The sequence below is a fragment of the Dipodomys spectabilis genome, unplaced genomic scaffold (genome assembly GCF_019054845.1).
Source record: "Dipodomys spectabilis isolate Male_0828 unplaced genomic scaffold, ASM1905484v1 ptg000019l, whole genome shotgun sequence".
NCBI lineage: Eukaryota > Metazoa > Chordata > Mammalia > Rodentia > Heteromyidae > Dipodomys > Dipodomys spectabilis.
The window spans coordinates 23,266,523-23,290,082 of record NW_024870696.1 but is presented as its reverse complement, the minus strand read 5'-3'; the positions used below and the strand labels follow the sequence as shown (position 1 = coordinate 23,290,082).

At 34.9% G+C, this 23,560-nt stretch overlaps 1 protein-coding gene across 8 annotated transcripts in view; it reads left to right on the top strand.

The window, feature by feature from the left end:
- Positions 1–23,560, top strand: part of Csnk1g3 (casein kinase 1 gamma 3) — an 88,680-nt gene that overhangs the window by 45,801 nt on the left and 19,319 nt on the right. For 2 of the 8 annotated variants that reach the window (XM_042674357.1, XM_042674354.1), the window contains exons 5-11: positions 725–873; positions 2,828–3,062; positions 13,919–14,004; positions 14,125–14,209; positions 16,824–16,969; positions 18,706–18,801; positions 22,295–22,390. In XM_042674357.1, the coding sequence (XP_042530291.1) occupies positions 725–873; positions 2,828–3,062; positions 13,919–14,004; positions 14,125–14,209; positions 16,824–16,969; positions 18,706–18,801; positions 22,295–22,390 (893 nt within the window). Of the gene's footprint in view, positions 1–724; positions 874–2,827; positions 3,063–13,918; positions 14,005–14,124; positions 14,210–16,820; positions 16,970–18,705; positions 18,802–22,294; positions 22,391–23,560 lie in introns of all 8 variants that reach the window. The other 6 variants (XM_042674356.1, XM_042674353.1, XM_042674362.1 and 3 more) reach the window with 3 other exon arrangements.

Here is a 23,560-nt window from a genome sequence, read left to right as displayed (position 1 = left end):
TAATCCTTTCTCAAGCCTACATCTTGGTGTGGGTTATGACTTTTCCCTTTGCCTCCCAACTATATTCAGTCTATCAGCAAATTCTCTCTGCTTTGTATTTAACACATCTCTAAAATGTCACTACTCTTATTTCTTCTGCTACCATTAAATACAGGCCACCCTCATCTCTCACCTCAAGTATTGATATAACCTCTTAATTAGTCTGATCAGTCTGCCTCCTTCTTCCCTCATCCCCTTATTCAATATTTTCAATAAGAAATAGATTTATTTATAGAGGATTCTTAAAGATAGCTTTAGTAGCATGCCTACCACAGACAAACAGCTGTTTGTTCAATAAAAATGAATTTTTTCTATGTGCTAAGTATTTCTCTAGACCATGGAAAAATAAACAATAAAACTAGAAGTCCAGCATATAAAGTGGTACAGAGACAGTAAAATACTCTTTACATTGTCATTCAGTAATGCAGCTACAGTAGAGGTGTATAACCAAGTTGCAGTGTGAACACCAGGGAGAAAGTGGAGGAATGGCAAGGTTTGCTCATGGAAGGCGTATTGCATGTCTGGAAGAAAATAACAATACTGCTCCAGTTCTTGAAATGTTAAAGCTAGTTATGTTAAACATAGAGCTAGAAACATAAAGCTAGAAATGTTAAACATAGTTGCTAATTTCTATAGAGAAAATATTTAAGATGAAATTGTTAAATGATCTTTTCTTTTCTCCTAGATGGTATACCTCAAGTTTACTACTTTGGCCCTTGTGGTAAATACAATGCTATGGTGCTGGAGCTGCTGGGACCCAGTTTGGAAGACTTGTTCGACTTGTGTGACAGAACGTTTTCTCTTAAAACAGTTCTCATGATAGCTATACAACTGGTGAGTAAAGCGAAGTGTTCTGTGATACATGGTTCATTGGTCACAAGTTGAAGTTAATAGCTCTATTAAAGTTTTATGACATCCTGCAGAGCTTTTGACCTGCCTAATACAAATGTTTCTGATGTTTATATATGCATCATAAGATACATATAACTTATAATGTGTCAAATATATTTTATTTATATGAAAATTAGTATCATAACTGCTTGAAGAACTGAATGTTTCTAAAGACTGTTCACTTTGTTTTTTTCTATGACTCTTTTCTTTAAAAGAGAACCCTCAGAAACATAATCCTTTTTGTTTACGTAGTTGTATAAAGAGGATACAATTCTATAAATCAGTTTGCGAGTACATTGCATCTTGACCAAGGTCACCACCTCCATCATTTTCCCACCCCCCCCCCTCCCCCAGTCCTCACCCCCAAGCTATGTAGCTCAATTTTTACAAAATAGAAACAACAAATCTTAAAATCATTAAATTTCAGTGGATCTATGAGAAAACAACTTAGAGGCTTTATTTATTTACTTTTTTTTTAGACTGTGTCTTACTATGTCTTGCTAGCCAGGACCTTGCTAGGTAGCCAAGGTTAGCCTTGAACTCTTAGTTCTACTGTAGTTTAAGTGCTGGGATTATAGGTAAACATAATCAAGCCTAGCTTAGAGAATAGTTTTAGGAGAGGTTTGACATGAATGCCAATATGACTATGTTGTAGAAGTCTTAAAATTGATTTTATTCATCAAACCATTAATTACACTTCTATTCATCTTATGAAAGTATTCAGATGTACTTAAAAGTATTTTGTACAAGGACAGATATAATTTAAAAAAAGGGGCAAAGAATGCAAATGTGGAGATTAACAGGATAAGTTGGTTAAATTATTACTAGCCTAAAATAATATGCAGCTATTAAACATGTATTAAAAGAATGTTTCATAACTTGGAAAATGCTTATATAATTGGTGAAAGCATAGGTTATTGAATATTATATATAACGTAAAGTTTGTTAATAAGGAAATCATAGTGACTTATATAACTTTGTGTTTATATTGTATTATTAATCATTATTGCAAGTAGTTGAAGCAGCTTTCTAATTTTTGTTTATTTGTTTATTTGATTGTTTTTGTGTCACTCCTGGGGCTTGAACTCAGGGCTTTGGCACATCCTTGAGCTTTTTTGCTCAAGGCTAGCACATCTATCACTTTAGCCACAACTCTAATTCTGCCTTTTGATAGTTAATTAGAGGTAAAAGTCTCATGGATTTTGCTACCCAGGCTGACTTTGAACCATGAACCTCATATCTCACCCTCCTGAGTAACTAGTAGGATTTACAGATAGTAGCTACCACGGCTCGACTGTGTTCTGATTTTTAATACTCTATTTTATGATACTTGGATGATGAACACTATTTGAGAATTTGTAAGTGATTAATATAGGTCTCCATTATTATTAGTTAGATGCCAAAACTTTCCAATTTTAAGATCCTATTTTTAAGTGTTCAATACCTAGGAAAAAATTAAGTTAAATAACAAAATAAATACTGCAGGATGGTGTTAGTCATTTTTAACATCTTAACATCTTAAACTTTTAAATTGTTTGACTACTGATCTAAGTTGTTTGACTACTGATCTAAAGTAATATGAAACTTTATGAGTATATCCATTTATGTTTTACTTCAAAGGTTTTTGACTTCATGAGCTACCATCCTTTGAAAATGTTGATCATATTAAACCATGTACCATAACTTCATGAAATTATATGTAAAGACATAGTTTAGGTGGGAATTGGATACACACACACATACGTATGAGGAGCTATAGACTAGTATGAAGGGTTGAAACAGTTTCTGATTTTTTTTCTTTTTTATATTCATTGTGGAAATTTTGCCTTGCCTTTATTGTGATTTCTTTTGCTAGTTGAACCTAAAATAAAATTTCTGTTGTTTCTCTTAAACCAAGATTTCTCGTATGGAATATGTCCATTCAAAGAACCTGATCTACAGAGATGTAAAACCTGAGAACTTCTTAATAGGACGACCAGGAAACAAAACCCAGCAAGTTATTCACATTATAGATTTTGGTTTGGCAAAGGAATATATCGATCCTGAGACGAAGAAACATATACCCTACAGAGAACACAAGAGCCTTACAGGAACAGCTAGATACATGAGCATAAACACACATTTAGGAAAAGGTATGTGTATGTTTTGTAAGTGTGGAGGTTGGCATTGAGCATGCTGCCAATGTGAGTTTCTATTTGGAATTGTAGAGTACAATAGCTTGTACAATGGTTTTAGTTTTCACATATCTAGAGGTTACTTCCATTTATATTAATACTATAAATTGCTAAACTATAAATAAGTGACTGCTGTCCTTCTGTTCACTGTATCTTTTTTTCTTCCAGTAATAACTTGGAGTATTCATCTTGATACAGTTAGAGGGCTACACTTGATGATTTCTATTAAGCGGATATGAGGCAAAGGCAGAACTGGCTTCTAGCTTAAGTGTATCCTTGCTGTAAGACTTCAGTGGGCAAACTATAAACTTTTTTCTTTTTTCTTTGTTGGTCATGGGGCTTGAACTCTGGACCTGAGCACTGTCCCTCAGCTCTTCTGCTCAAGGCTAGAGCTCTACCACTTGAGCTATAGCACCACTTCCAGTTTTCTGGTGGTTATTGGAGATAAGAGTCTCATGGACTACTTTCCTGCCTGGGCTGTCTTTGAACTGTGATCTTCAGATCTCAGCCACCTGAGTAGCTAGGATTATAGGCATGAGCCACTGTGCCTGGCTAAACTTTTTTTTTTTTTTTTTTTTTTTTTATACAGAGAGTTCCTTATTTGTAAAAATGTAAAATAATGCCATCCTCACAGACTTTTTATAGCTTGGGCCAGGTTCTAAGGATCACATATATTTGCTTATTGTATAGCATTAGTCTATTTTTCACCTGGAAAAGTTACTCAGTGTTTCTTTTTTCTTTTTTTTTGTCGGTTGTGGGGCCTGAACTCTGGGCCTGGGCACTGTCCCTCAACTCTTCAGCTCAAGGCTAGTGCTCTACCACTTGAGCCACAAGGCCACATCCAGTTTTTCTGAGTGGTTGCCTGTCCAGGCTGGCTTTGAACCCTGATCCTCAGATCTCAGCCTCCTGAGTAGCTAGGATTATAGGTGTGAGCCACTAGCACCTGGCCTTCAGTGTTTCTTTATAGTTCATGACCTTATTTTTGAGGAGCAGCACAGTCTTATTTTCTTCTCAGTTCCAGTCACTTATTCTTCTTGATCATGTTTTGGGATACATGGTCAGCATAAAGTGGATATGCTTATTGCAGTATGTCAAGGGCTGCATGATGTAATTAATTCCAAGCTTCTTTGATCATTTGTTTAGGGTAGTGTCTGTTGCTGACTTTTTCCATTAAGGGTCTTTCTGTTAGTGATTTTCTGTCATTTTTTAACACATTTTTATGTTCTAACATTAGCACACACGCTTCCTTTTACCCCTAATTGTTGATTTCTGCTCAATGCATATGCTCAAAGGGTCTCAGGTTTGGTCACCACTTGTTTCTCCCATTAGATTCCATGTGACATGTTCTTAATGTTTGAGTACTTTTTACTTTCTGATTGCAAGTTCTTCCAAATTGATCTTGTAGTTTCTCTGTTCCAGCCACATAGCAGAAGTCATACGTCCTTTTATTGAATAATGTTAATATTTAAAAAGCAAGTTTTAGCCACTGGTATGTTCTTGCAATGGTTTGTTATTGCAGCGAGGCCCTGAATCCAGAACTAGGAAATGTGTATGTGTATATATTGACAAACAAAGAAATATACCTATAAAGGTACATGCATGTTTACACATGTATTAATATTTTTCTATTAAATGCTTTTAAGTTTATACTGACATACCTGACTTTTCATCTGTCACTACAAAATAGTGTGCCCCCAAAGGTATCTATAAGTCTTTTCCCATTTACGTTTGTTTCTTGTCATCAGTTCGAACTCTTCCTAGTACTATTGACATAGTCCTTTTCAGAAGTCCAGGGTAGCAAGAAAAGAGCTTCAGAGTTGCCAAGTGACTGGGATCATCCATCTGACTTCCTGCTTAGTGTGATGTCTTTGTTACTCTACAATGCCACAATTGTTTATAAGTTCTAATGTGGGCAGATATTTGAGTTAATAGTTTTTTTTTTTACTATTATGAAAAAGGTCTGTGGCATTCTTACAGATTGTTTTTGTTTTATACAATTGTTTCTTGTGCAAAGTGGATTATATGTGTATGTGCGCACATATGCACTGTGACTTGGACTTGAACACAGGGCCTTTAGCTCTCTTGCTTGATTATCTTACTCACAATTGGTGTGATCTTAGAGATTCTTGTAAAAGCAATGTGATACAACTGCAAAGAGTGACTGGGAACTGGCACATGCACTGGTAGTTGGGTGCTAGCTAGAGAGAGCTTTAGAACTGAGTAGTATACGCAGTCTTTCTTACATACTGTTTCCTTCATCAAACCCTTCAATTTGATATACTACCTTACATCTCTGAAGTAGGAAAGCAAATATTTCAGATATTCCAGCACCACCCATACCAAAAACTTAGCAATGAAACTTCTGTTTGAAAAGCTACTATATACTGCAACAAGGTCAAGATGATGCTCACATTGCTGAAGCAAAGCCAGGTAAAGACTAGGAAATCCATATGGTTTTACCCCTGTAGTTTCTTTTTCTTCTTTTTTTCTCCATCACAGGGTTTGAACTCAGGTCTTAGATACTATCCCTGAACTTATTCACTCAAAGTTAATGCTCTAACACTTTAAGCCACAACTCCACTTCGGGATTTCTGGTGGTTAATTGGAGAGGAGTCTCACAGAATTTCCTGCCGGGCTGACTTCAGACCATGGTGCTGGGATCTTTAGCCTCTTGAATAGTTAAGGTTACAGGTGTGAGCCACCGGTGCCCAGCTTATACTGGTAGTTTCTACAAGTCATTTGAAAGACAAAACTGTAGTATTAAAACAGTAAAGCCATTGCTTAAGAAGGAGACAATAAAGGTAATTTTCTTATGAGAGAAATTTTGAAAGATGTGAAAAGTTCCATTTAAATTGCTAAGTTTAGCAGCCAGATACACCCCCCACTTAAAGTGTCTGAATGACATGATTATAGTCAAAGTTAAGCAAATAAAGACCAAGACCTCTAGTATAATGACCCTGAGTTTCCATATTTCCCTTTCATGTGAGATGTGGGAGCAGGTCATCATAATTCAGGAAAACATGTCTTTCACTAGTCAGGTCTCAGTGTCTTCCAAATGGAGAATTTGTACAATAAGTTAGTCTAAACCATTTATGTTTAACTTTCGAATGACAAGGACACACACACACACACACACACACACACACACACACACACACACACACACACACACACACACACACGGGCAGCTTTGTGATCTACAAGCATAATAAAGCAAACATAAAGAATTTAGGGTCTCATGCAAAAAATTCCACACCTAGTTGGCCCTCCAGCAGTGGCCTATTCTCAGTGATGGCCAGTCAGCCTCTCTGTTTCACATCATCCGCTAATTCACTATGACAGCAAGGAAAGACAGAGCTGATGAATTCCAATCACTTCATTCAACCAAGTCAAATTGGAGATAATTCACAAGTGAACTTCAGAATTTTTATTTTTTTTAAGTCAGTTAGATTTGAATTAACATGATGATTGGTATCAGATACTAATTCTTTTCTATAGGGCAGTTTGATTCCAAAATATGGTCTCTAGTGACCCAAGTTCTCACAGAGTTATTTTATTCTGTTGGCAAAAGCTGCTTGGCTTTCAGCTTCTCATTCATTAAGTAGGTTCTGAAGGATGGGTATGAGGCCCACGCTTTCTGGAGCTGTGAAAATCTGTAAGCTACCCTATAGTTAACTTGCCAAGGTTTGTATAAGCATAGGTATAATCAAGAACTCAAGGTCATCCCAAGACAGTAACTGGACAATACTAACACAAGTTTCTACAGTGAGGAGACACACTGAATCCTGTTCATCTCAAGCTGTGTTGGTGAACAGTAGAGCAATTAAAAGTTACCACACGAATTTCCAAACCTTCTGTAAATCTACCCAGTTTGGAAACAGTAGCATGTCATCAGTAATGTGTCATCTGAGCAGTGAACAGAAGTGCCGTCTTGATTTCTTTATTAAACATGCTTGAGATAATATTTTTGGTGAGTGTATTTCAGGAGCAAACTTTCCTGGTGGATTTAAAATATGAATGGCTAGATGCAGAATTGTCAGGGTTGTACCCTTTATTAAAAACAGCACACCTTATTTGACAGTGTCTGTGAGAAATTTTCATTTCATGGGAGTTAACAGACTATTTTATTGTAGCTAACAAGGGTTCACCACTGTTTTATTGTGTGATATGAAGTCACAACTTCCTATGGCCTAATGTTCTTTATCTGAACAATGGTGAATGCAGCAGCATTCTATTTGTAGAAATGGCAAAAGTGAGTGATATGTTTGTCCTTGTTGGGAAAGCCCTCAGAACTATGGAAATAGCACTAACTCTTGTAACATTCTCTTTACTTTTTCAAGAAGGAGCCAAAAATTTCTTTGGCAAGTACAGCAAACAATAAAAGGTTTAGTTTTTCTTTACTTTTAAAGCTCTTCAATTTTAATGAAGATTGGGTAGATGGGCAATATTTTTAATTTTAAAATGTATTTTATTATCTTTAAGTTGTTCAAAGTTGTTTCAGTTTAACATGTTGGTTTTTAGTACATTGTGATCTATGTCACCCCTTGCATTATTCTCCACCCTCATCCCTTCAAATTATCTAGTTTAGATATGTAGTATTAATAGAGAAATACTTGCCAGATTACATGGATTTCTATTTTAAAATACATTGAGAATAAGATAAAGTAATACGAGTTTTGGTCCACTACATGCTATGAGTTTTTGATGTCTTGAACATAGAGTATTTTCTGGTGTTTTGAATAGAGGGCACAGCACTGTGAGGAGTCTGGAGGGCAGAAGAAGGAAAAAAGAGGAATTAGGATTCTTTTAGTGTCATTGTATATTCATGTACCTGACATCAGCCTTGTTTTGCTTGAGCTTTTGTGATTATTTCTTTTATTTATTTGTATATTTGTTTGGTTTTGTTGTCCTATTAGACAAGTGCTCTCTTCCAGAACTCTTATTTCTAACTCCTTGGCAATCCCTCCCTCCTTCCCTCCCTCTTTTTTTTTGACTTTTTGAAACAACCTTCCCTTAGGTAGTCCATCTGACCTGGAACTCAGTCTGTTTCTCCTGACTGCCTCTATAAAATGCTGGGATTAGAGATGTGCAACCCTGTATACCTGGCTTCTTTGATGGTTACTTTGAAAGCCTGGTTAATTCTTTTTTTTTTTTTTTTTTGTGGGAGGGCGGAGATTGGTTGCTGGGCTTGAACTCTGGACTTGGGCACTGTCCCTGTGCTCTTCAGCTCAAGGTGAGCGCTCTACTGTGTTAGCCACAGCGCCACTTCCGGTATTCTAGTGGTTTATTGGAGATAAGAGTCTCATAGCCTTTCCTGCTCAGGCTGGCTTTGAACCATGATCCTCAGATCTCAGCCTCCTGAGTAACTAGGATTACAGGTTTGAGCCACCAGAGCCCCACTAATTAATTCTTTGATACTTTGTTTTAATTATTTTTTAAAATAAAGATCTGGTTTCAGAATGCTACATGGATTTGTAAGTATTGTTTCTTTTTGAGACTGACATTATATCAGATGCCCTACCTTAGCTTCCTCCTGATTCTCCTTTCTTATTAAAAAACTGTTTACACTGGGTTTTATTATATTACTTACATGTGTATGCATGTCCCCCTCTATCCCTTATATTTTTCCCTTCCTCTCTAATCGCCTCTTACCCATTTTTACAAAGAAATTTTATGTAAAGCATGTATTTTCAATTATATAACTTTCATATGGATTAAAAAAAAAACCTTTTTTTAAAAGAATTTGGGGGCTGAGAAGGTGGCTCAGTGGTTAAAGCGCTTGCCTTGCATGCCTGAGGCCCTGGGTTCGATTCCTCAGCACCACATAAGCAAAAAGAAAAAAGCCGGAAGTGGCGCTGTGGCTCAAGTGGTAGAGCGCTAGCCTTGAGCTGAAGAGCTGAGGGACAGCGCCCAGGCCCAGAGTTCAGGCCCCACGACCGGACCCAAAAAAAAAAAAAAAAAAAGAATTTGAACCTTTAAGAGATCTTTCTCACGTAAAAGAAATATTAGTCTTCAGAAAACCTTCCTGTGACTTTTGCTACTTGCTGCATAGCAAGATTTATTTCCAGATGTGTCAGTTGTGAAAAAACACAAAAGAATTATGAGGGAAAATTATATTTTGGATTGAATTTCAATGGTGGGTTTATTTTACGTCTTCATATTTATGGCTTGAATTTTTAAATGCTGTGTAGGTTATGAGGGTAATACTGTTAGACATCTGTTAGAGCCATATGGGTAAAATTATCTTATGATTATTCTTAGTTGTCAGTGTGATAATTAAAGGCCCCTTTCCTTGGATGGAATTCAATAGGAATTGCCTTTTACTCTGAGTTTGTCTCCTAAGTAATGAGTCCTACTGTAGAGCTCAGTATATTTTTTTAATATATTTTAGTCTTTGAAAGTGTATTTTATAAAACGTAGATCTCATATGTGTACATATCTTTACATATTTCTTGTTGTGTAATGCTGTTGTAAGGATTATGGCTTTAAAATTCACTTCCTTATTGTTCATTGCTAATATAAAAATCTGGTTGATTTTATATATTGATCATGTGCCTTGTAATTGTTAAAACTCACTAGTTCTTAATAGACATTTTGTAGATTACTTTCAAATTTCTGTATCAAATCATTGGCAAAGAAAAATAGTTTTACTCTCCAGTTTGCATACATTATGATGTTTGTTTTCACAGCATTTTTTGTAGTGAAAGATCTGTTTGTACAATTCTATATTAAATAGAAGGATGAGAAGAGTAGAGCTTTTTTTAAAATCTTGATCACCAGGTAACTTTCACTATTCAAAAATTATGTTGTAGTTCTTCCATAGTTGTCCTTTGTTAGAAATAATGTTTTTAAATTTCTTATTTACAGAGTTTTCTTATGGGAATGCATGTTGGATTTTTGTTATGATATTTTTTATATCTAAGATGATCCTGTGATTTACATGTTTTAAAAAACTCTATTAATATGACTTACATTGATTTGCTTTTGAAAGTTAACTAACCTTACATTCTAAGCATTAACTTTATTTAGTTACAGTATATTACTTCATTACTTTATCAGGAATATTTCCTATACTTCTGTTACTTGTTGTATTGTCTTTGTTTTTTTGTAACAAGGTAGTAAGATGGGAATGACTGTTCTTAAGAGTATGTAGAATTTGTATTTTTTTCTTGTTTGATGTAATTCGCATGTGATATCATCTAGCCGTTGTATTTGGGGAAGGCTCTAAATTTAAAATTAAATTTCTTCAGTTGATACGGAGCTATTAACATTGCCATTTACTTATTTATTAATTTATTTTGGTGCTGGTCCTGGGGTTTGAACTCAGGGCCTAGACACTGTCCCTGACCTTTTTTGGCTCAAGGTTAGTGCTCTATCACATGAGTGATGGATCCACTTCTGGCTTTTTTGGTGCTTAATTGGAGATAAAAGTCTCCTGGCACTTCTTGCCAGGGCAGTTTTAGAACCATGATCATCAGATCTCAGCCTTGTCAGTGGTTAGGATTACAAATGTGAGCCACTGGTGCTCGGCAACAGTGTTTAGATTATTAATACCTTTCAAAGCTTTTCTGTATTATGTCCTAGTTGTTGAATTTATGGGTGTAATATTCATAAAATATACTGTACCTGTTCTCTGAATGGCTATAGGATTTGTTCTGTTAGCCCCTCTATTGTTCCCGTTATTGGTAATACATGCTTCTTTTAGCATACTAAGAGGATTAAAGATTTTATCAGCTTTTGTTACTATTTTTCTGTTGATTTTCTGTTTTATTGGCCATTGATTTCTTCATGATTATTTTGTTTTTTATTTATTTTGAGTCAGCATAGATAGGTATGTCAATATATAGTCTAGAAATAGATAGTAGATTGAAAAACATCTATGCATTATTTTTGAGAATGCAAGGTATGCAAGGGGAAAGAATCTTGTCAAGAAACAGTATGAGAATATTGCATATCTATATTGGAAAGAATCTGAACTTTTATCCTGCTCTAGAACCAAAAATAAGTTACTTCACAGTGCAAAATATATGTAAATGTAAGAACCAAAACTATAAAGCTTAAAAAGAAAAAAATAGAAAAAAAATTGTTTTTTTTGGGAGTGGGGAGTCAGTCGTGGGGCCTGAACTCTGGGCCTGGGCGCTGTCCCTCAGCTCTTCAGCTCAAGGCTAGCGCTCTACCACTTGAGCCACAGCGCCACTTCTGGCTTTTTCTGCTTATGTGGTGCTTAGGAATCGGATCCAGGACCTCATGAATGCAAGGCAAGCGCTCTACCACTGAGCTACCTTCCCAGCCCAAATTTTGCAGTGTTTTTAAGAATCAGATTCCTGACTATTCCCTGTAAATTGGAGTTCTTCAAAGTATGAAACTTTGTTTTTTATTAAGAAAACAACAAAAACAAGCTGTGGTGTCAGACGAAGGAAGTATTTACAAAATATATATCTGAAAATGACCTGTATTCAGAATACGCCAGGCACTTTCACAACTTTGACAAGTACTCAGTTCTAACAAAAATGGACAAAGCATTTGAACAAATATTTCACAAAGATGTATGCGAGATTACTAGCACATAAAGTGCATTTAAACATCAGTCCCTAGTGAGATACAAATTAAATAATACTTAGCGGTCCGCATGGCTAAAGTTTAAGAAATCAACCATATACTGGACAGGTTTTGAAGTAACTGGAACTCTTGTACATTGCTGCTGAGAATGTGAAAAGGGATACACACGAGCCTTTTTGAAAACATTTAAGACTCTCTTACAAAGATACATTTACACTTGTCATGTGATTCCATGATGTAATTTCTAAAAATTTATAGTCAAGAAAAATAAAAGTGTATATTCATAAAAAGACGTATAAAAATATTCAAAGTGCTCTTCCTCCAGTAGCTCCAAATTGGAAACTATAAGTATCTTTCAGTAGGAAGATTAACATATTATGCCTTGCTATTCAGCAATAAAAAATAATGAACTACTGATACATGGAGTGCCATGGGTGAATCATAGAAACATACGGGGTGAGAGAATTCAGAAATGAGTCTGTACTGTGTGGTACCGTAAAAAGTCTCAGTGGAAAAGGAGACTACCAGCCAGATTATTTGGACATATATTAGAGATGCTTCCTGATGGTGGTGGGAGCCGTGTACAAATGATGTCAAAATTTACCAGATTTCATGCTATTGTGAGAGTATTTGATTATAGACAAATTATCCTTTAGTGAAAGGAGTTTCTTTTCAATGATTGTTGAACCTCAATAAACTTCAATATCATCTATTAAGCTTTTGAGGCACAGGCCTCCACTTGGTTTCATATCCAAGGAATCCGTCACCGGCAGTAGGATTTCAGTTTGAAAAGCTCAGATCATTCTAATTTTCAACTGGAGTCTAGAAGTAGGATTTTTTTTTTCCCCTCCAAAATTTTTGTTTTACGACAGTAGGACCTAGCATACATAAAGACTGCTCTGTGTAGCCACTACACATGCTTTTGACGATAATAAACAATCTGCAGCCTTGTGTGAAGGATATTAGTAAAGAACACACACATGTATCTTTGAACTCTGGCACATTGTTAGGAGAGTCCATGGTAAAATTTTAAATGCTTTCTGACCGCTTCACCCTAATTCTGATCCTTTCCTTGAGAAGTTTGCTTTTCTTCAAGCAGCACCTGGGGTAAACATCTTTTATACAAACACCATTTAGTAATCTGTTGTTTTTTCCTTTAATTGTTACTCAACATTCTGAATTATAACTTAAAAGATCAAAAAATGCAAATTTAACTTCATTGACAAAAATTAAAATACCTCTTTTTATAGCAGTTTTTATTGTGATTAAGTGATTACATAAATTTCACTAATTTCACACTATTGTGAGATGGTGATACTTAGTTACTAAGTCACAAACACATTCTAACCTTCATGGGGCAAATTGTCTTTATTGTGGTCTATAAAGTTTATGAGTTCTGTGAGCTTTGACTAGACTGTTATTTCTTCCACATTGGGTGATATGTACATTTCTTTCCTTTTGCTTAGTGTCACCTCTCGTAATAAATATTTATAAGGATCTTCTCTGAACCTTACTTAGTTTGTGATAATTAGTCAGTTATGTGTTACATGACATTTCGTTGATAAACAGAAATAACTTGAAAATTACGATTTGTTTTAGTCTTAATTTTTGGTGATAATGGAAGGATTATCACTATTGGTATGTGTCAAACATCCGTTTTTTAAAAAATATTTTTATTATCTTGGTGTAGTTATACAAAGGAGTTTCATTCATCGAAGCAATTTATGAATATAATGCATTTTGATCAATGTCACCCATCAAGGTTTCTTGAAATATACACAATACTAATTGTTCTCAGTGTTGATGGGGAAAATGTGATTGGAAGTTTTATGCTTTCATAACTTCATGTAATGGATCATTTAATAAAGTTAACTAAATAATTTAAAACTCAAATGCTTCTTGGGAGCTTTAATATGTTGTGCTCTAAGTCTTTAAAATGGAGCTGTATTCCACAAAGACTGCTTTATCACTGGAATCTTTTTTCCCTTCGCCTGTATTTCCATGAATATATATCTGAGTAGATAAGAAAATCTGTAGTAGCGTTTACATTATTATAATAGTATATTTAATCATGCTTAATATGTAAAAAATGCAGTTATGATTTAGTTTAGTCATAATTTTCTCACTTGTATGCAAAGGACCTATATTTTCATTTATATATTGAACTTTGGGAAATAAATTTTGAAAAAGAATCAGTTTTCTTTTCTAACTTTAACTGGTAGAGAGCAGTGAAATTTATGTATCTTCTGTTTCAGAGCAAAGTAGAAGAGATGATTTAGAAGCTTTAGGTCATATGTTCATGTACTTTCTGAGAGGCAGTCTTCCTTGGCAAGGCTTAAAGGTATTTGTTTTTGTGTTTCCTTATTTAATTTAATTAAGTCTTATATACTTAAATTACCTATTCTAACTAATTATTTTTGACTTATCATATTCTCAGGGATGTTTCTTTTTCCTATTTTAGGCAGACACACTAAAAGAGAGGTATCAGAAAATTGGCGATACAAAACGAGCAACCCCGATAGAAGTGTTATGTGAAAATTTTCCAGGTAATGAATAATGCCAAACTGATAACTGCTGCTATTTATTACTTCAATTTATAAATATTTTTATACTTTAACGTGAAGACTTTAAAAATGTGTTTTACATGGTGGTATTAGATGAAAATTCCATCCTTTAATAATGTTAGCCCAGGGGCTGGGAAGGTGGCTCAGTGGTAGAGCGCTTGCCTTGCATGCATGAGGCCCTGGGTTCCATTCCTCAGCACCACATAAGCAAAAAGAAAAAAGCTGGAAGTGGTGCTGTGGCTCAAATGGTAGAGCGCTAGCCTTGAACTGAAGAGCTGAGGGACAGCGCTCAGGCCCAGAGTTCAGGCCCCACGACCGGACCCCCCCCCCAAAAAAAATAATAATGTTAGCCCAGTCCTAGCTGAAGTTATACCTTCTTCAGTGACCTTTTTGTGTTGATAGTACTATAGTTTGAACTCTAGGTTTTGCAGTTGCTAGATAAGCACTCTACTAGTTGTACTACACCCTAGCCCTTTTATCTTTAGTTTTCAGCTTGCAGTTTTTCACACAGCCATCCTTAGATAGTGATCCACCTGTCTGCACCTGTTTTGTAGCTGGGATTACAGGTATAAACCATCATGCCTGGGGGGTTTTGAGATAAGGTCTCACTAACATTTTTGTCTGCACTGGCTGTGAACCCTGTTCCCTCCCATCCCTGCCTCTTGTGTAGCTGGGATTATAGGCATGTGCTTCCATCCTCAGCCCAATAACACATTTTTTTAAATTTTATTTTTTATTATTTTTTTTGGGTCCAGTCGTGGGGCCTGAACTCTGGGCCTGGGCGCTGTCCCTCAGCTCTTCAGCTCAAGGCTAGCGCTCTACCTCTTGGGCCACAGCACCACTTCCGGCTTTTTTCTTTTTGCTTATGTGGTGCTGAGGAATGGAACCCAGGGCCTTAGGCATGCAAGGCAAGCGCTCTACCACTGAGCCACCTTCCCAGCCCCAAGAATACCAACTATTAAGTTTAGTACAATGTGAGTCATTTGGCTCTCAAAGTCAGCTTCAAAAGAAGAGGTTCAAAGTACAGTAAAATCTTCCTGACCTCACTAATTTTGGGCTAGATTTACATTGGAGAACTGTACACATTTGTGAAAACATTTTGTTTTCAGGGAGGCATATAGCAACTCTCAATCAGTGAATTTTACTTATTCTAGGAATAACAATACGTAGCTGTCGTTCTGGAGAGTCATGGTTTAGGACCAGCTGAGCAAAGCGTTAGTGGGGCCACATGCAACAACTAAGTGGGGCGTGTTGTTTCACGTCTACCATCTCGGTTATTTGGGCGTGTAGCTAGGAAACTTGTGACCTGAGGCCGGCACAGGCCAAACTGACATCTTGGTGAAAAGAAACACACAGGGCTGAGGACATGGCTTCCATGATAGAGTGCTTGCGTCACGAGCGCGAGGACCTTAGCTCAAACTCCAGCCCCACCAAAAAAATATTGACGTTTTCGAAGTCAATTAAAGAATAAGAATAATTTTGTTAATAAATTAGGATACCTGCTGTGATTTGTGCAGCAGAAAAACGGAAAAAGAGAACTGGATTTGAAGATACAAGATTGACTTCTTGTTTCTGGTTCTCCCTTATCATGCTGTAATAATATCAGTGTAATCTGAGGTAGCTCTTTGTTAAAGTTTGCAAATTCTTTTTTTTAACCATTCCTGGGGCTTGAACTCTGAGCACTGTCCCTGAGCTTCTTTTGCTCTAGGCTAGCACTCTGCCACCACTCTGGTTTTTTCTGTTATGTGGTACTGAGGAATCAAACCCAGGGCTTCTTGCATGCTAGGCAAGCACTCTACCACCGAGCCACCTTCCCAGCCCTTGCTAATTCTTCATTGTCAGCAAACTTGTGTGCCCTGAGGGAGGAATGCTGTGACTAATAGCTCACCATTTTGTCTATTTTTTTCTTTTTCCCTTTCTTTTTCTTTTGGAAGTATTTAAAAAGAAAGGATGTATTTATTAGATTTGGGAAATGCCATGGTGTGCAGAGATTTGTCTATTACCAATTAGTTGTTCACCATTTGACCAGATATTAAGAGAAGACATCAAAAGTGTTCCTGGGTTATATTTTTGAGAACTATTTTAGGTTTATTTTGAAAGTTCATTTGGTTAAAATAATGGTCATAGTTAAGTTTAGGCATTTGCTATTGCTGAGTTAATGTATATTGCTGACTTTAAAGGAAATCCAACAAACCAGTACTTATGCTGTCACATAAATCAATTCCCACTGATATTTTTAGTAAATACTTTAGTAAAACTTATGCACTGAATGTGATTTAATAATCATGCATCATTGAACTGCTAATTAAACTTTAGTACTGTCCAGGATATCTATTAAAAATAATTTTATAAAACTTTAGTCTTTGCTAATAAGCAGCAAAAATAGTGGTTAAACTAAGCTTTACCTTTTTTGTCTTTATGTTCTTTCCTCCTTTGTTTTCTTCTAAAAGGGGAAATTTTGTTGTAATTGAACTTCAAAGATTTTAAGTTGAAATAGTTTGTTTTTTCATGTTTTTGTAGTACATTGTGCTTTGAGACAATAACTATTTATTATAGAGAAGTGTAGTCAGAGTAATTTTTATTTTCTTTCTAGAAGAAATGGCAACATATCTTCGTTATGTAAGAAGGCTAGATTTTTTTGAAAAGCCAGACTATGATTACCTAAGAAAACTTTTTACTGACTTGTTTGATCGAAAAGGATATATGTTTGATTATGAATATGACTGGATTGGTAAACAGTTGGTGAGTACTCTGCTGTATAATAGAAGATGATTTTTATGTTATTTGTTGAGAAGAGTTGAGACCTGATATGTATTTATTTGTATTAGTTTAAAGGATTCATCTTCCTATTTTGAGAGATTTCTTCAGGTGGTGTCAAGCTATTGTTACTTGAATTTTGTTGACTCTCCTTATTAGAATAATAGGTTCTTTTGGAGTTCTCATCCCAATTTGATTCTTAAGATCAAGTATATTATTTTTGTATGATATTCTCATGATTAAATATGTACTATCTAATAAAATGTGCTTTTTTATAAATCTCTGAGTCAAAATATTAGATATGTGTAGTTTTGTTTATTAAATTTATTTCTTCAATTTTATTAGAATGACAGGTTCTGTTCATAAATTAGCTTTGGAAATGAGAGACATTAAAAATTATTTTTGATAAGAACCTAAAAGTAGGAAGAGGCTTACAAGGCTTTTTATATTTATAAAAATATTTTAAATATTTAAATATTAGGCAGGCATTGAGCCATGATCCTCAGATCTCACCTCCTGAGTAGCTAGGATTACAGACATGAGCTATACTTTTAAAAAAGTGTTTAAAAACACTTTTAAATAGTATATTTTGAGAATAATACTGTTTTCCAGAGCCATAATTTATTTAACAACTTTTAATATTTTTCCTTGATCATTTTAAGCAACTAGAGAAATGATTTTAACTGTATTTTTTTTTTTTTTTTTTTGTCTTTTCTTTTTTGGTACTGGGGATCGAACCCAGGACGTTGCACTTGCTAGGCAAGCGCTTTGCCACTGAGCTACATCCCAGCCCTAGAGAAATGATTTTAAAAAAGATTTCTGATTAACATGTATATAAGACATATGGTACCAGAATCAAATACAATTGACAGCAGAGGATAAACCAAAGGAGAAAGAAAGAAAAGAAAAGAAAGAAAGAAAGACAAACTGCACACAGTGCATTAAAAACAACAAAGAAAAACCTCTTGTTTTCATATCTTTGAGTTCATTTTGATTAGCATCATCTTATATGGTCATATGTACATAGCTTTTGAGCTGTTGTGAGCCTCTGCTAGGACTGTCCTAGACTCAATACTAATTACTACAAAGAAACCATGGGGCCTCGGTTTCTTTTGGTTTGGCTTACTTAATATTACTTTTTCTAAGTCTTTCCATTTCCTTACAAATGGGGCAATGTCATTCTTTCTGATGGAAGCAATGAGTGTATATTTCCATTGTGTATACATACTGCATTTTCTTAATCCATTCACCTACTAAGGGGCATTTGGATTGGTTCCATATCTTACTGTGGTTAATAGTGCTGCAGTGAACATAGTTGTACTGGTAGCTTTAGTATGGCCTCATTTGTGGTCACTTGGGAAAATGCCCAGGAGTGGGATTGCTGGGTCATAGGGGAGCTCTACCCTGTGTCTTGTATATATATTTATCTGATTTGGGAAAGGGAAGGGGAACAAAATGGTGAGACAAAGGACAAAGGGTGGCAAAAGTGATACTCAAAAAACCGTATGTTGGAAATGAACTTTATATCTTGGGGGAGAGAAGAGGGAGCTGGTGGGGAGGGAAAGTGGGAGAAAAACAAGGGAAGGATAACAGTGTTCAACAAGAAATGTGCTCACTACCTTATGTATACAACTGTAACCCCTCTGTGCGTCACCTTGACAGTAAAATGAAAAAACATTCTGAAGTAGAGTGTATTACTAGCCCCTGTTACTGTCTTGTAGCCTACTCCAGTGGGAGCCGTTCAGCAAGACCCTGCTTTGTCATCCAACCGAGAGGCACACCCACACAGAGATAAGACGCAGCAGTCCAAAAACCAGGTTTGGTGCCCTTTTTACCTAGGAAATAAATTTCATTCATACGGAAATGATATGAACACTTTTTTCTTCATGGGATCAAACACACATACACATTGAAAAATTTAAAATAATATTTTTAATGATGACCTATTTTTCCTAATTTTTATTACTAGTTTAAAAATAGTGTAAATATTTAATTATAAATTCTTAATTTATGGTATAAATTATTGTAAACTTAAGGCATTTGGTATTCTATTAGTATATAAGTGGATACTCTACTGGAGTAAGTTATAATAGGAATTTATCTTCTAGTTATTGTGTAGTACAGTAACTTACTGTGTTTCTGCTATTTAAAGCTATTTTCTATGTATTCCTTTAGAAATGGAGAAGTAAGGAAGACCATTGAAGATCTAAGAGATTATTGTTTTGGACCAATTATTTAGTTAAGAGGTCACCCAAGTCTCAGGATCATACATAGATGGGTGTGGCTTATATGGACCTTGGGCAAATTAATTAATAACACAAAACTTCCAGTTTCCTGAATAATAATACATGCTGATTTCAAATGTATAGTCAGCTTTCAATAAATCTCTTGTTGCTGGCGTTACTGTTATCACAAATAAATACACATAAAACTACATTTCTGAGCAGAATAAGCTGTATCACATGGGATGAATTAATAAAGTGCATGGAGAGTGTTATGTAAATATTTGTGCATCTGGTAAAGGTTATAAGGAAAAGGCGGCTTTTGAGATGCATGTGAAGAATGAATCTTTTTTTTTTTTTTGTGCTGATCTGTGGGCTAGAACTCAGGGCCTGAGTTCTGTCCCTGAGTTTTTGTCTTCAAGGCTAGCACTCTGTCACTTGAGCCACATAGCACTACTTCCTGCTTTTTGGTAGTTAATTGGAGATAAAATTTTCATGGACTTTTCTGCCCAGGCTAGCTCTGAACCAGTATCCTCAGATCTCAGCCTCCTGAGTAGCTAGAATTACAGGTGTGAGCCATCAGTTCCTGGCAAGAATAGTGAGCAGTTTTTTTAAAAAAGCATAAATTTAAGCAGTTGAATTTTCTTGGAGCAGAGTACATTAGTGACAAGTTACAGAATATCAGTTGACAATTGAGAGTTCATATTTTTGAGAATGAGAATGGAATAAAGCAAGCTTTTTTGAAGCTATCTTTGCCTTAAAAGTTTTACTTCTTCCTTGAATTGAATAGAGTATCTAGAGATAATTGGTTATAACCTTTTTTGCAGAAGGACAATGTCTTGTCCTGTTTTACTTTTATCTCTTTTATCCCATAAAGTTTAAGTGAGCATCAACACAGGGAGAAACTGAAAGAACACCATTTATTAAAATCTATATAGCAAATAAAATGCTATGCTTTTGGGAGTATGTAACACTGTTTGCTGTAAAGTTGAGCCAATTAAAAATTAATTTCAAATAATTAGTGCAATGAAAGTTCTCATAATACAAATTACAATAAGTTGATCATTTGTGAGCACTCTGAGAATGTGATATAGAAGGTAATAGCTCAAAAATTGAGACTTAGTTTTATGTTTTGTCTAGTTAATTTTTTGAATATACTTAGAAGAACAATAATCTGTATTTCCTTACTAGATTGTAAGCTTACTGAAGCTAGAAATATATTATTCCTTTTTACACTAAATTTAGGGAGAATATATATATACACACACTTATATGTATATACTTACATATGTAAATTTTCAGTAAATTTTCTAATATAAACTTGGTTTGTTGTATTGAATTTGGTTTCTGAATATATAGATTCTTATAGCAGAAAAATTGAGTATCTAGAAAATCTCTCCTTAAATGGCTGCATATCAATGAACATTTAAATTTTGTGAGAGACTTTCAATTCCAAAGGAAAAAGTTAGTTCTTTCAAGGGTATAAACCTTGGTCATGTGCCTTAATAAATAATTGATAAGCTTTTATTGAGTCAACAATTGTTTAGGTGATCCTATAATTTTATATAAATGCTAGATGTGTGTAGTCGTTTATATAAAGAGACAGTATGTTATTTTAGCTTCATTCTTAGCAAGAGTTCTGTAACCTCAAAAGACACTTTGCCTGTTGTCTCTCAGATATTTATCTCAATTTTGGCACCATTTTCACTTGTAGAGTTAAACTCATCTGGTTTATTTAAATATAAGGCATAAATCTGCCAAATTCTGGTTATGAATTTTGAAGCTTTAATAGAAAGAGCTATCATAATTGTTTTGATGATATACTTTATATAAATGACATTGACTATGTAATTTTACATTATGCAATTTAATTTAGAAAATTTAATGCTAGAACATTTATTCACATCTTCTACTTGAGCTTTAACATCTCTGCCCCAAGAGTTTCTATAGTTGCACATGTACTTTTTGGCTCCTTTAGCCTTTGTACTTGGTGCCAAAATTCCTTTAACTTGGGTTGAAAAAGAAAGCAAGCAAAGAGTACTGAAGACTTTAGAATCTATTCATTGTTATAAGCAGCTTGGCAGTATTATTGGCAGAGCAGTAGGTGCAGAGTTGGAATCCCTCCTATGCTTCTTGTTAGCTCTTGAGACTTTAGGGAAATGTTTAGTGTCTTCATTAGTAATATGGGCATACTATTTCCCATCTCAAAATGTGAGGCAGATAAAGTAGCTAATATAGAACCAAACAAGCAAGGACTAAAATATGAAATTTTCTCCATTCTTTTTATTAGTGTTGCTCACATTTCTTGAAACACAGGAATTGACCGTTGTTAAGAAGCTATTCTTAAAATAAAGACAAACCCCCAAACTACTCTTAATTCTACTAGTTGGTTACTATTAGATTGTACTTATAGCCATACAGATTTGCTAGGATATCAAAAAAAATTGAGAATTTTCAGCATGTTTTTATAGAAGTGAATTCTCTTAATTCAAAGCAGAGTTTTTCTAAAACAGGAAATCTGAGACTCATAAATGTAGGACTGTTTTAAAAAAAACAGTTTTTTTGTCATGTAATATTCTCTTCACTTTTCAAAGAACCTTTTCTGTTTTATCCTATTATCTTTATAATCAGGAATAGAATACTAAACAAGAGAGAAACTTTTCTAAGATCTCATATACATCTTTCTAAGGCCTCTCTTTTTACATTGTTAAAAATAGCTCTTCATAAGAAAACATAGGGATTTCTGTAAGAAAATGTAGACTTTTTTTGGTGCACTTGAGATTTATTTGGAGTGCTGTCTTGGACTGGACATGCCATTTTTACTTCCTTGGTTCTTTGTTAATCTCATTTTATCAACTGAGAGGCCACAGAACTTACAAAGCCCTTTTACTTCTAAAATTTTATTACTTGGAAAGTTGTCCACACTTTGTGTGCAAAAAAAAATGCACCTGTGATTAATTATTATTAGGATAGTGAGGATATTTTTAAATTCCTTTATGCATTTGTTTTATACGTTATGAGGATGAGATGTTTAACATATTGGGTTTTTCTTCTTCCATGCATGCCACATGCATTAAATAAATGGCAGTCGGCAGACCACAGGGCAGCTTGGGACTCCCAGCAGGCAAATCCCCACCATTTGAGAGCTCACCTTGCAGCAGACAGACATGGTGGCTCGGTACAGGTATTTTCTGATTATTGCATGAGTGCTTATTCCCCAAATTTATACACTAACCCTTTTTTTTGAACTCATGGCATGATTTTATATCCTTATGGAAAGCTTGTTGCTGAATTCTGTCCATAATTCTATTCTTTTGTTATTTAACCAAAGAACAAAATTAACATGTTCTAAAAAGGCCACCAGGGATACTGCAATTTTGCCTTTGTTCATTTTTGCAGACATATGCATCTAAAATATTTAAGTCATACTCATAACAGACTAGAAAAGTGAACTATATTATTTTAAATATTTATGAAGCTTGATTTTCAATAATATATCTTTTGTAATGGTTTATGTAATAGGACAGTTTTATACCTTTTTCCATGCATTGATTTTTGCTTTTGTCAGTTTTCATTCATATATATCTAAACTTTTCATCTTCAGTACTCAGAATATATTTTCTGATTAATTGATCAAATGACTATGGCCCTAATTTATTTGTTTATTTGTTTGCTTGTCTATTTATTGTTGGTAGTGGGCTTCAACTCAGGATCTGGGCTCCCTCACTGAGCTATTTTGCTCCAGGCTTGCGCTTTTCCACTTGAGTCACAGATCTACTTCTGGCTTTTTGTGACTAATTGGAGTTAAGAGTCTCTTGGACATTTCCTGCTCTGGCTGGCTTCCAGCTGTGATCCTCAGATCTTAGTGTCTTGAGTAGCTAGGATTATGGGCACGAACCACCAAATCCTGGCTTGGCCCTGATTTTTATAAAGGAACATTTTGCTTTTCCTTTTAGAAAATGGTTGGATAGATAGTTTCCGTGATAAGTATTTATTAAATACTTCCTCTCATAAATTGTGTTAATTTTTACACAAATTTAAAGCAATTTTAAAATTGCGGTTTGTGTTTTCTCATATACACTTAGGAACAGCTACTGCAGTCTGCCCTCTCAAGCTGTCTCTTTTAGTCATTTGTGTGTACTGTATAGTTGGGAAAGTGTATTGAGTTTCTTATACTTTTTAAAATATCTGCTTAAGAAAATATAAAATTTAAATTTATATAAATATAAATAAGGTTATATCTCTATTTCATTTTAGAATCTTTGTTTTTCTACACATATTTCTAGTTAACAGTTCCTATTATATTTGATCAATTTTGCATTTTTCTTAATGAATATTTAATCAACCAAGTCTA